General features: G+C 44.2%; 1 protein-coding gene across 1 annotated transcript in view; it reads left to right on the forward strand.

Annotated features, from left to right (window-relative positions):
• Positions 1 to 12,596, forward strand: part of MEGF10 (multiple EGF like domains 10) — a 243,099-nt gene that overhangs the window by 179,427 nt on the left and 51,076 nt on the right. Inside the window, exons 10-13 of the mRNA XM_069227282.1 lie at positions 1,778 to 1,952; positions 3,550 to 3,670; positions 6,351 to 6,514; positions 8,795 to 8,897. Of these exons, the coding sequence (XP_069083383.1) occupies positions 1,778 to 1,952; positions 3,550 to 3,670; positions 6,351 to 6,514; positions 8,795 to 8,897 (563 nt within the window). The remainder of the gene's footprint in view (positions 1 to 1,777; positions 1,953 to 3,549; positions 3,671 to 6,350; positions 6,515 to 8,794; positions 8,898 to 12,596) is intronic.

The raw sequence follows: 12,596 nt of genomic DNA on the forward strand, positions 1-12,596 counted from the left end.
TAAGAAGGGGTGGGAATGTAGCCAAGTGTTGTGTTCTGCGAGGGCATTCATTTCAGTCATGGTGGGAGTTTGAAACCCAACTGTCAGCCATTGTCGTTCACAAAACACGCTGTGGTGGACACCTTGAATTCCTGCTATTTATTTAGGAGCTTTATATAGCAGTAAGTATTGGCTTGCAGCTTCTTCAGAGCGCTGTCCTCTGTTTTTGTCTTCCGAACTGGGACACCTACCAAGTAGTAAAGATTTAAATGACATTTTATTGAATCCTAAATCGGTTTGGAATAATTTCATTTCATTTCATTTACGCACCTCTTTCCATCCATATTCAAAATCATTGTTGTCTTTTCATCCTACACCTTTTTCACCTCTCTGTTGCTTCCTCAGGGCTGACGAACACTCAGGGACGTAACTTAGTAAAGTTCAGGGGCTGTGAATCAGAAATTTCCCAACTTAATAAAAGCTGTGGATTCCAAGGTGAATGGATGAGCTGACCAAGGTTCGGACTGGATTGTTACTAGGAGGAGTAGAGTCAGTTCTGATTTGCATTGGGTAGGCCCCTGGCGCTGATTTAGAGGTACTATATCGTAATGGTGGTGGAGTACCCTGTCTGCCAAATTCAAGGTCTGGCCACCTGATTTTCAGTAGTGCAGACTGCAAGTTTTATGCCAAGGTCTTCTGACGGCCCAACAGAGTAGGTGCCCTCAGATGAGATGGCTTTTTTTTCACTGTCCATCACCATCACATATATCCTGGTGGTGAAGAACAGTAAAGTAAAAAAGTAAAAATGACCCGTACTCCATGGGAGAAAACTAGCATGGTTTGGGAGGGGTGGAGGGCGAATCATTTAAAAACAGTCTTATGCTTTGGGAGTATGTTTTAAAAAATGAAAAAACGCTGGAAAAGTTTGACAGTTAGTCGCCAAGTTCAACAGAGCTGTCTGTCAAACTTTTCCCACAGTGATAGGGGGTTCCGTGACAGACGTTCATAACACTCTATAGGGATGTCTGCAGGCGTACATCTCTAAATTTGACAGTGTATTGGCAGGTGGTGGTAGTAAAGTCCTCAGCCACCTTGTCGGCCTTTACTCCGTCCCACAAACTCTGATCAGGCCCTCTGTCTAGAGTGTCACCCTAGGTGAAAAACGATGGTTTGGAATGCTACCCAGAGGGCTTGGCAGTGGTTAGACTATTTGCAAGCATTTGTTTCATCATCTTTTGGGTATTTAATTGCAGTAGTATGCCTGTAAACCAGAGAACGGCGCAGCAGTCTAAGCTTGCTGCTGCTAATGTGTATGCATTCTATAATGTAGTAAATTTGCATCCTTTCAAGGAGTACTTCTGAGAGTGCATGCTTGCTACTTTTTTTTGGTAAACTGGTCGCTATGCATATGTTTATGTTCCTGATCTAAAAAATAAACAAATTTAAACCGCTTAGGAAAGCAGGATAACAAGCAAAACTGACACAGACATAGCAAACCCGATTCAGAGCCCACAGACCCAACTACTAGGCCATTTTATTTGTGTGGTGTCACACCCCTAACACCGCCCCCCCTTAAGCTGCATTATCAATCTTCCCCCAGTTTAAAGCACTATTGTAACTCAAACAAACTGTTTTCAAAGTACATAGTGGCCTGCTTAGTATCAAAAATTGTGCTACAAATAAACTACAGTGAATGTCAGAAAAGTTACAGTTTTTCTGTGAGATAAAAATGATTGGTTGATGTTTGCTGAATCCCAAATGTCACAGAGTAATATCTCACTTTCTCCCTTCTTTGCAGCTGCCACCCCATGTCTGGAGAATGCACCTGCAGGCCCGGCTGGGCAGGGCTCTACTGCAATGAGACCTGTTCTCCTGGGTTCTATGGCGAATCCTGTCAGCAGGTCTGCAACTGCCAGAACGGAGCCGACTGTCACAGCGTGACTGGCAAATGTGTCTGCGCACCCGGATTTATGGTAAAGTTACAGCAGCCTTTAAACAAAAATGTTTTTTCTTCATGCATTTTTGTTATGGAAGGTTTCTTCCTAATGGTTCAATCCTGGTGAATGACCCTCAGGATGCCATTACACAACAGCAGCTACAAGTAGGACCTTTGTATATTCGTATTACTAAGGTAAGGCTACATTTCAGATGAGACAAATGTCATTTTCAACTTTAGGTAAAGGAGAACCAAACATCCCTACAAAAATCCTAAATATTGAATGAGGCAAAAACATGGAACTTGGTGGAACATGTAGCTCCCCTAGAAATGAAAACCACATAGTAACTTGCCGTAAGCCTGCAGACTCCCAATCTAAAGTCATTTGCCCGTGTCACCAGTTCATATATTATTTTGAGATACAGTGCTTATTTATATATTGGTTGGAAACAGCCATCTTAAGAGGTTCCCCCACCTTAAACAAGTTGCAGTGAATGATGAGATGATGTTTATGGGCAGTGCTTATTTTATAAAGTAAATGCTCGGCAACTAGGTTTTGCTCCGAAGCCTGTGGTCTGCACTATGGGTTTGTCGGCGTCCTAAACAGCAAGACTACCTAGGGCCTGACTACGACATTGGTGGATGGGATACTCCGTCACAAACGTGACGGAGATCCCGCCCGCTGTTTTACAAGTTCCATGGGATATGATGGAACTTGTAATATGGTGGACGGGATATCCGTCACATTTGTGACGGAGTATCCCATCCGCCAAGGTCGTAATCAGGCTCATAGTCATGATTCCACCTCATGTCTCATTAGTCTACCATCAGACGACGCTCTGTGCCCCTTTATCTAACTTATGCTGTTCTTTTTCTTTCCCGCTTTCTCCTCTTGTAATGGTTGTTCTATTTGTTTGGGTCAAAGTCTGATGAGGAAATGTAAATGCCCGTCACCAAAAATGGCTGCCAGTAGGCCCTACCCGCAACCACCTGTTCAAATTAACCTCTTCATATGGGTCCTAGTCACAATGTAAACCAGATCTGAAAAGTCTCACTCATGCAGTTCTGGAGATACAACAGCATAATTAATTGGCGGTGACAGAAATGACCCAACACACAGCATGGGCACATCATATTGGTCAACCTTTGGATGTAAAGAGACAACTGTGGCTGTTTGGTAGGCACTGGTCCTATCTTAATGTGCCTTTGCAAGTATGGTTAAGAAACCCGCAGGAGAATGAACAATGTCTTTTGTTTTTCATGAACCCATAACACAGCTCTTAAAAGTTCTATTATTTTCTTAAGAAGCACCATTTCTTGTGTCCCCGTGCCATCCTGCCCCCTTGCAGTCTTTCAGTCATAATGACACTCTTGAGGAAAAGCTCTTCTCTTAATCTTAACCTGTGTAGGGCAGGTTAGACCACAACCTCCTGCTACAACCTCATCTCTTGTGAACATCACTAAATGTGGTTGCACCAGCAATGAGACAATGGAACTCTGATGCACCTTTAAATGTCAAGAGGTGACCCTGGCTAACATCCACTGGAGTTGCATGCTTATTCTGGTCTTGTGTGGCATCACGAACACTGTTAGCAACTACAATCTGTCTTCAACTGTTGTGTGTCCTCTGACAGGGAGAAGATTGCTCCTTGCCTTGTCCCCCGGGGACCTATGGAGCCAACTGTTCATCAGTATGCAGCTGCAGAAACAGCGCCCTCTGCTCTGCGGTGGATGGTGCTTGTACCTGCAAAACAGGTGAGACCCGCAGAGATCTGCAGTACAGTGTGTACATATTTGAGAGGATTTGAAACCTTTTACTTTCAGTCACCATTTTTATTGCTTCACTCCACCACACCCCCCAAGATTTGGCTGTTTTCACAGGAAGTGTTGCTGTTTTATTCTAAAAAGAACCAAACGGCGCACTAGCATCCAGTGTCCATGTGACCCACCTGGTTAAAACTGAAATGGTGACAGTAGAGTAAACTATAGAAGGAAATCTTGTTTGAGAGGCTAAGCATTGGTGTGCGTTTCATGGAGGTTTCTTTCTGGTGACAGTCAGTACTGCGGGTGATACGGTGGTGGGTCGCTGGGAGTGCTGTTTTATTGCGTGATGTATAAACTAGTCTAACTGTTTGATTTGTTGGCCAAACTAACTTACATTTTTCCAGAATAAATAAGAAGGAGGCACCTAAACAGTTGTATCTCTTTTGAAATTGTTTACTCATGCGTTCCATTGTTCGTCAAAATTCCAGCATAGTATTAGACTGTTCCTCTAACGAAGCATCCAATTCCCCATCTACTGAAGAAGAGAATTTTAAAAGGTGGTTGAGGAATCCATATTTATTTTCGATCTGGGCATACACAGTCTTTATTGTTGAATGCTGGGGGGACCGATACACCAAATAATGCATTTCTGCAGAAGTCAGATCCACTGATAGTGCATACGTTTTTCAATTTCAGTGAAACTCCCTCCGAGTCTGGCACAGGTTTAAATGCCCACAAATCAATAATAAGACAAACCTGTTAACAGAGCACCACCACCAGCCTCCTCACTTTTGCTTGGGATTCTTTTCACTTCTAAGACAGCTCCATAATTTGCTTCTTTCTGTATGTTGGACAATGCAGAAGACGCTGCCTTTCCTATTCAATGTCTCCTCTCTCATTTGTGGAGTTTATGTCCTATGGACAATTGAAAAACACACTTCTTAAACCACCCAGTGATGAGACTTTGCTGTCCACAGGTTGCACCTATGGCAGCATGTTCTGTGCATCCGTGTTCGATCTTTGCACGAAGAGTTGTTCACCTTTAGAGAGATGTGTAGAATGTCAGTTGAAGTAGCCTTAGCGTGCAAGGTGGCACACAGTGCTTCCAGTCTCCTGCTTCAGTGGGTATACATAGTTATTCCCATAGACATGCCAAGCGGTGACTTTGTTTAAGGTAGCTCATGAGGTTTCCACCTTGAGACCATAGCCACAAAATAGATCAGAGAAGCAAAGACCTTGTCATTACATCAACCTTTCAGTGATTACTCCCGTCAATGAAGAGGGTGTTTCACTTACAAGGTGGTTTGTTGCTTTATTTACCTTACCTGATTCTCCCTCAGCAGACAGGTAACAGGTAAGGATTATTCACCACCAGCTCATTAAAAATAAATTATATCCAAAAATGCATCTCTGTGGTCATCAGTAGGTGAATAACCCGTGCGTTCTTTGAATTCTTAATACTGTAATGATTGGATCTGAGGCATGACTCCACTGTGCCATGAGCTTTTTATAGTAAATATATAAACCCACTTGTTATAATATTTTAGAAGCCTTTGTGTAGCACACAGTTTGTCATTAGTAGGGCTTCATACTGCTCTCTAGGGTGCCTTTCTCATGAGTTCAAGGTTTGATCCGCAGGCTGGAGACTGCTTCATGGTCTGATGATGTAGTTTGGGTGTTGTATTCTGATCCGTCTCCAGGTTGGGTGAAGTTTTATTCAGGGAGCTTAGTGTGTATGCCCTTGGTGTTGGAAAGGTGCAGCTAGAGTAGTTTACTGATTGCCTAGACATATCTTAGGTTGGTAACATGCCTGCAGTCCAGCAGTAGGCCATAGTCTAAGAGTGATCTTGATGGCTTTGTAGCTTATTAGTACTGTATTGAATGTGTTTTGAGTATCGTTGCGGAAAGTGCTCCTGGATTGCACCATGATATCAACTGTATGAAATACTGGTGCTGGGTCGGCTGTAGCATAAGTATTCTGTCTAATATCCTGTGTTGAGTGTTTGATTGAGACATCTCTTCTTCTCAAGTGCTTTTGGGAGCACTTTGGTATCTTAACTGCTTTATGTATCTGTGCTGTGTTGAATGCATAAAAAGTGTTCTGTCTTCGGTTGGGTGTTCATGTGTGATGTTCTCGGGGACAACTGCTTTTCGGCTCATTATCACGTTCCTTGTTATATGTTATGTGTAGTATATACATCTGTATAAAGTAAGATGTGCTGTGTTGGACGTATGAGAAGTGTTCAGTCTGATATGCTCTGTTGGGTGTTTGTGTGTGGTGATTATTGTAAGAAGTATGGTCATTCCCAGATACAGGGTATATCATTGCTCTCTCGGGAGTATGTTACGTTTAAAGTGCTCTTTTGAATGTTGGAATGTTTAGTTATCAGAGCAGCGCTAGACATGATATTCCTTCTAGGGTTCTAAGCTGATGCTTAAGTCATTGAGAGTAATTATTGGAAGCACGTGCACTCGTGAGGTTTTCCATGCCCATCCATGTCATGAATATCATTGGGGTACTCAGCCTCCTGTCCAATGCGATGTGAGCGCCATGTCGCAAAGGACGTGACGACGCAATGTCTGAGGTAGGCACAGGAGACAAATGCTGGACCCGGAACACTTTCAGGCCACTGTTAACATTCTTTTCTCTCTTTGCTTCTCTCCGTGTCAGGGTGGCATGGCGTAGATTGCTCAATCAACTGTCGCAGTGGCACTTGGGGTCTGGGCTGTAACCTCACCTGTCAGTGCCTGCACGGAGGCGCCTGTAATACCTTGGACGGAACCTGCACCTGTGCTCCAGGATGGCGAGGAAAGAAATGTGAACTCCCTTGCCAGGTACCGGCGCAGGCTTCCAAGGCCAGGCTGGGGGCTGAAATGAATGACGGACTGTTTGCCATGACGATGCGAATATCTTTTAAATGCACCAGTCTGCCGACAGCCATCCTCCCCACTCACTCAAGGGAAACTCCTCATTTGCTAATAAAATAATACATTCACTTCCTAGAGTACTACGAATACCACATTTAGATGTTTTGTTTAACTTTAGACACTACAGTATACAAACTACACTCAGATGCTAACAGAGCTAGAGAGGAGGGTTGCCGAGCTATTCAAAGTGCTGGAGAGGTGCAGCTATGAGGATAGTCTGAGATCGCTAATACGTTTAACTTTCGGAAAGGAGGATGCGAGAAGTTGTGAAATCCATAATTTAATAACTATGCAGAAGTACTAAATAAAAAAGGAGTCCCCCTTATGAAGCTAACTAACACTCTGGTAAAAAAAAAAGTGATAGTTGAAAACAAAAAAATACAGTCTCTGTTTTGAATGAAATGTTCTAACCTTCATGTGTGTGGACGTCTGGACCACATAAAGTCTTGTTTCTTGCGACTCAAGGGATAGTTATGGCAACCTCTTTGCTTTCCGTAGTGAATCCCATGATCATCTGTGTGCCCCCTAACCCGGGGTTAACATTTCTGTGTAAACTGCCTTTTATTGCCATCTTCTCCTCTCACCTAGCTTCTCAGGCCTTGAGCTGCTAGCCTTTGAAGACATCTTGAGAGAATGCATGGCTATGGCACAGGACATTCCCGTGTTGGCACTTCCACAAACTAGCAGGAGGACCTGTGTGTTAAACTGCGGTGCTTGAACTGCCGAAGTGTGACAGAAGACTCCCCTCCCCCTGTCTCCGCTTTCATCAGCCCACCTGTCAGGCATGATGTCCCCCTTCAAGAAGGGTAACACAGCACCACCCTTCTCGCCATGCCTCGCCATGCATCCTACCGACTGCAGAGAACTACAACGATATGTAAAGTTTCCTCAGCTTTAAGAAAGCTGGTTGGATCTGAGTCTGCCACAGCTAGAGTGAAGAGCCTCGGTTGAAGCAGTAGCGCTGTTCATACTAGAATAGGAGTTCCAGTGGTCATTATTTCCTGGTACAGCTCTTTTGCGCGGCATATGCACAGGAACAGTTAGTCTGAAGAATATATCCATTATTACTCGTGCTGACAAGCACATATTCTATACTGATAAATTAACTCTGATAGGTTTTGTAGGCACGCTACAATAACTATGTAAAAATTACATTTCCTCTAGTGATACACTCTTTGTTGGGCTATTTTCTATCACGGTAATGCTGCTCAGCACATGTTCTGACACTAGGAATCTGATAACCCATTACAAAAAAAGGAGAACAGGCGAGGAAACCATTATTTAGTACCAGGGGATCCTAATTGATGCCCCCCCCCCTTAACCCCATTGATGTCTACATTGCTTGGAAGTTTCAGTAGAGCCTGTCCTATCACATGATCTCCAACCATGGTTACTGTGATGTTGGTATATTTTGCAAGGCCTTGACTTATGACTCGCAGACATTATGAGGGGTGGACTCAAAGGAGACTTGCTGTCCATTCACTCTTAACACAGGAATTTCCAGGCTTGAATGATAGTCGTTCGTGCTTCGCATACTGAGATTTTTCAAACTTGCTCTTCCAGATTCGCTTTAGCTGACGAAAATATAAAAACACCATATGGAGTCTGTTAAAAAAAAATAAGTTAAATTATATCTGAAGCTAGTCTATATCTCCTCAGTTGTCTTCTGTTACATGTGCTGCTCTGGGATTTATTTGTTTGAAGTTATTTTTAACTTCGGCACAAAATCCCTCTTACACCTATAATAGCTACTGGATTGAGGAGATGAAAGGTTATGACCTACAGTGAGGTGTCTGTGTTTAGCATCACTGGTCAGGTATGTTAGAGTTTTTCCGGTGCCCTGGTCAAAAATTGTATGCGGGTCCCACACAACTCCAGCACCTGGTTCTAACTAAAAAAAATATATCCTCTAGGTAAAGGGAGAACATGGCAGCTCCAGTATCTGGGCCATCTACTGGTTGGCTGCCTCACTATTTTTAAACAGGGCAGTGTTGCTTGAAAATCAGCAGATACATTTTCCACCTTGAGCTTGGAGCCTTTGAATTAATGCACCCTGCCCTTCCCCTTTAGATGGCCGTGTTACTGGTGACCTGGAAAATACTACGCTGGAATAAGTGTGGGTAATATTTTAGTCCTTGTTTTGTTGTAATCAGTATTGTGATGGGTTGTGCTTTTTTGTTATCACAGGATGGCAGCTATGGAATGGATTGTGCTGAACGCTGTGACTGCAGCCATGCAGATGGTTGCCATCCCACCACTGGCTACTGTCGCTGTCTCGCAGGATGGGCAGGTAATGGGGAAATACGCATGGATGTTATTTTGAGTTCACCAGTGGTTGCAGTTAACTTGATTTTAGTACCCCTGTCAATTCACTCGCCATCCATGGGCTCAACCATCATGAAGGTAATTACAGAAGAAAATAAATAGCGCTCTACTTTCTGTAGCTTTTACTCCTTATTCTTCCCCGTTGCCACCAACTGCACTTAGAAGTTACTCAATGCACTAAGCATAGCACAAGGCGTCATTCCTGTGACGCCATTGGGTACCACAGGGTGCATGATGTCACTTGCCCTACACCTGGCATTTTGGTGGGTAGATGTCTATAAAAACATGTTCAGAAACACAGTACTGCCCAACACAGAATGAAAGGAGTTAGTTTTTGATAGTGGGGCAAGTGCCTGTTCTCAGATGTCTGACTGTGGCTCTCAAACTGTGGTTGTGATGTCACACATGCCATTCGAAAGCTTCTTAGAATCCCTCATGTTAACCACTGTGTCTTTCGTGGAAAGGAAGAGGTGGCAACAATATGGACCCGGCCCACGCTTGAACGTATCATGAGGGGCAACAGGAAGTGTGGGTGGAGTTACTATAGTTGGCGTCATCAAATGCTTGTAGATATTTTTATGAAATTGTAATCTGCAGGTCAGGCATGAAGACCAGGTGGGTGACAGCAGATTAGTGGCAAAGTGCCACTTTCTAAAACAATTAAGTAATAGATCTCTGAGTGAGGTCAGAACTAACATTCTAAATGTTCATAAGCATTTTTTTCACTGTTTATCAAGCCTTCTCTCCTTAACTTTGATAGTGCATAGTGTGGCTGCAGAGGGTGAAACATCAACTTCAGTTTGATTTGGCAAATTAACATGTGTCGATGTGTAGTACTGCTTCCATTCTGAGTATGAACTGGCGTCAATAAATGGAGGGTGACGTCATTTTAGGAGTAAATATGGTCCTTTTGATTTAGGTAACCTTTGAGAATGACACAAGCGTTGTAGATGGGAACAGGCCTTATCTAAACACCATTTGGCATAGTTTGTAGAAATTGTATTTTAAGAGAGATAGAGGAGAATGGTTTTAACATTATGGTTGAGAACTAACTGGCTTCCTTCCTCCACAGCAAATCTGAGAAGTAAAAAGTTGTGTTTTCTGCTAGTAAAGATAGCTGTTTGTGGTGTATCGGGTGCAATATATTCACAGTATTTTCGCTGCCACTGGCTTCACTGCGGCAACTGATCCCATCACAGCATACAATTCTCTGCCAAGCCCTGATTCTGCTCACTGTCACCAAATATATCTAGCTCCTTCCCTGTCTTGCGTTGTCCTGCTCTCGCTTGCTGTCCATTAACTTTTTTTTTATTTTCTTCCGTTGGTCAGGCACTTAAATCTGGCTGTTCATGAATAATTTCGTAAGGATAGTAGCTTCTCTGGTCTACATTTTGTTGTAATCAGGGATGCGCAATATTTCCATTAGTTGCAGATGCACAATTGCACAAAAACTAGCATTTACTGCTACATTTTAGTGTGAAATTCATGCCTGCGTCCAGATTGGCCAGAAGGATGGATTTTACCCCAAAAATATAATGCAAAAAACGCGAGTGCCATAAGCACCAGGCACTCGCTGGTTGTTTTTGTTATTGTTCCTCTGAGCTCTCGCTAAATGTTTGCCGTTAATAGAGCGTAGTTACACAACATGTTGTAATAACAGCATTACGGGAATTACGCCTAACAAGTGTAACGCGAAAATGTGTGAGAATAAGCCTGCATGAAGGACATTTCTCAGGGGCCTATGTGTAATGGGAGCATGGCACGAACCTTATGTAGCCCAGGTGAGTATTTATTAACATGCAAGTGAATCTACGAGAAGGAATGAACAATTAAAACATAAAAGTTTCCGGGGGCAGTAAAGCTATAAATTACTCGCCGAGTTCCAGCAGGATGAGGATGGCCTTGGGTCCGTCTGCCCCAGCCCAGCCGGCCCCTCCTACGGCTTTTGGCGGGGAAGGCGGGGGCTGAAGCCCTTCCGGCCAACATGACGCTCCTAGGACGTGAAGAGATGGCTTTTAAAAAGAGGTCTATCTCGAAACAAGTGCCAATCGCACATTACCTAACACCGTCCTCTTATTTATCACAAAGTTCAAATCTGCATATGTGTCAATAGACGTAGCAGGCCGGGTTCGGGTGAGACGTCAGTGTGCGCCCTAACACACAGGAAGAGGATCTTTCGGCTTCAGCGGAAGCCCTCAGGCCTGGCCTGTGCCGCATTGATCCTGCCCTAGAAATATATCCCAGAGAATAGGACGAGCGCAGATCAAAGGGGTGGAAACAGTGATCCTCTCTGGAGAGTACTTTGCCCCATTCATCCGCTGCCTCGTCTCCCAGAATGCTGATTCCGAGGCGAGGCCCCCGGCGCAGGAGCCTTTCCCGAGAGCTGCTTAGCCCAACTTGTATCAGGTCCATTCAGCCATCGCCTAGCAACTTGTGGAGGCCATCACAGGGCCCTTTGTCTGGAATTTTGGCAAAAACATTCCTTTAGAAATCGCCTTATAGGCATCGAAACAGACACAAAAATCTCCCAGGAATTCTGTGCTGGCAAAGCTGCGCTTCCCCTATCGAAGCCCTCCCCTCCTCGGAAGATCGCGTTAAAGGAATGGTCTGCGCTCAGGCAAAGAGCACGCTAGCATGTGTCAGCAGGACCTCAGTGGGACACTCATTGCACGGCAGGGGCTATCGATAGTGCAGCAGGAGCATCGGCACCGGGGGCCATGGATCTGATGGGCCACTGCACCTGGTTCTAGCTGTAGTTTTACCATTAGACCATGGGATACCTGGCCAGTTTCCCTTGCTTGCGTTAGGGCCCGTGGATGGCACACTTGTTGCGATCGTTGGAACTTGTGCAACTCAGTGGTGTGGCGTGGGTACTTACACAGCGCCTACTGCCCCTGACGAGGCACTTAAGGGCTTTTACGGACAGGTAGTGTTACTTTGTGGGGTACAGAAGGTCATGACTAGGGGATACAGGTTGTATACAGTGGTGCAATGCACAGCAAAAATATTTCTTTCATGCAGAAATTAGTGCGAGTTGGTACATGTTCACATTAGTTGTAACGGATAAGGATTGTTAAGCTGTGTTCAGGATTGTATATGGATAATACATTGTTATGCCGTTCGTGTACAGTTTGTCACATCAGTATTTTGGAAAAGTAAGAACGTTCTTATATAGATAATTTTTATGTAGAAGACTACCAAGTGCCATTCAGTCTCACGACTGCTACCTATTGCATTCACCTAGTGGTAGTATTCACCAACAGTTAGTAGTAAAAGGCCCATTGGAATCTAGAGTGTCAGTAGATTCCCTTGACGGTCCTCAGAACCAGATCTCACCTTCTCCAGTAGAACACTACATCGGCCAAAAAAAACCACAGAATATAGTGTAGCGCAGGGGCGTGTAGTGAGACCCCAGCGTTGATGCAAAAAGTCATTGAACGAGAGGGCAGACTTGTTGTCGTCTGGCCTCCCCTTCCACTCCCTGTCCACAGCCACCACTCTCCTGAAATGCTGGGTCGCTTTTGTCAATGTTCACTGGGAAAAATGCCTACGGTCCTAATTAGAAGTTCACATTATGGTTGTGCCTGATTATGTACATGAGCCTGGGCTAGGATGATTTTCCTTTATTTTGGATTGGTGGCCTCCACCGCCTTTCTCCATCCGA

This window comes from Pleurodeles waltl, chromosome 1_1, assembly GCF_031143425.1.
Source record: "Pleurodeles waltl isolate 20211129_DDA chromosome 1_1, aPleWal1.hap1.20221129, whole genome shotgun sequence".
Classification (NCBI taxonomy): Eukaryota; Metazoa; Chordata; class Amphibia; order Caudata; family Salamandridae; genus Pleurodeles; species Pleurodeles waltl.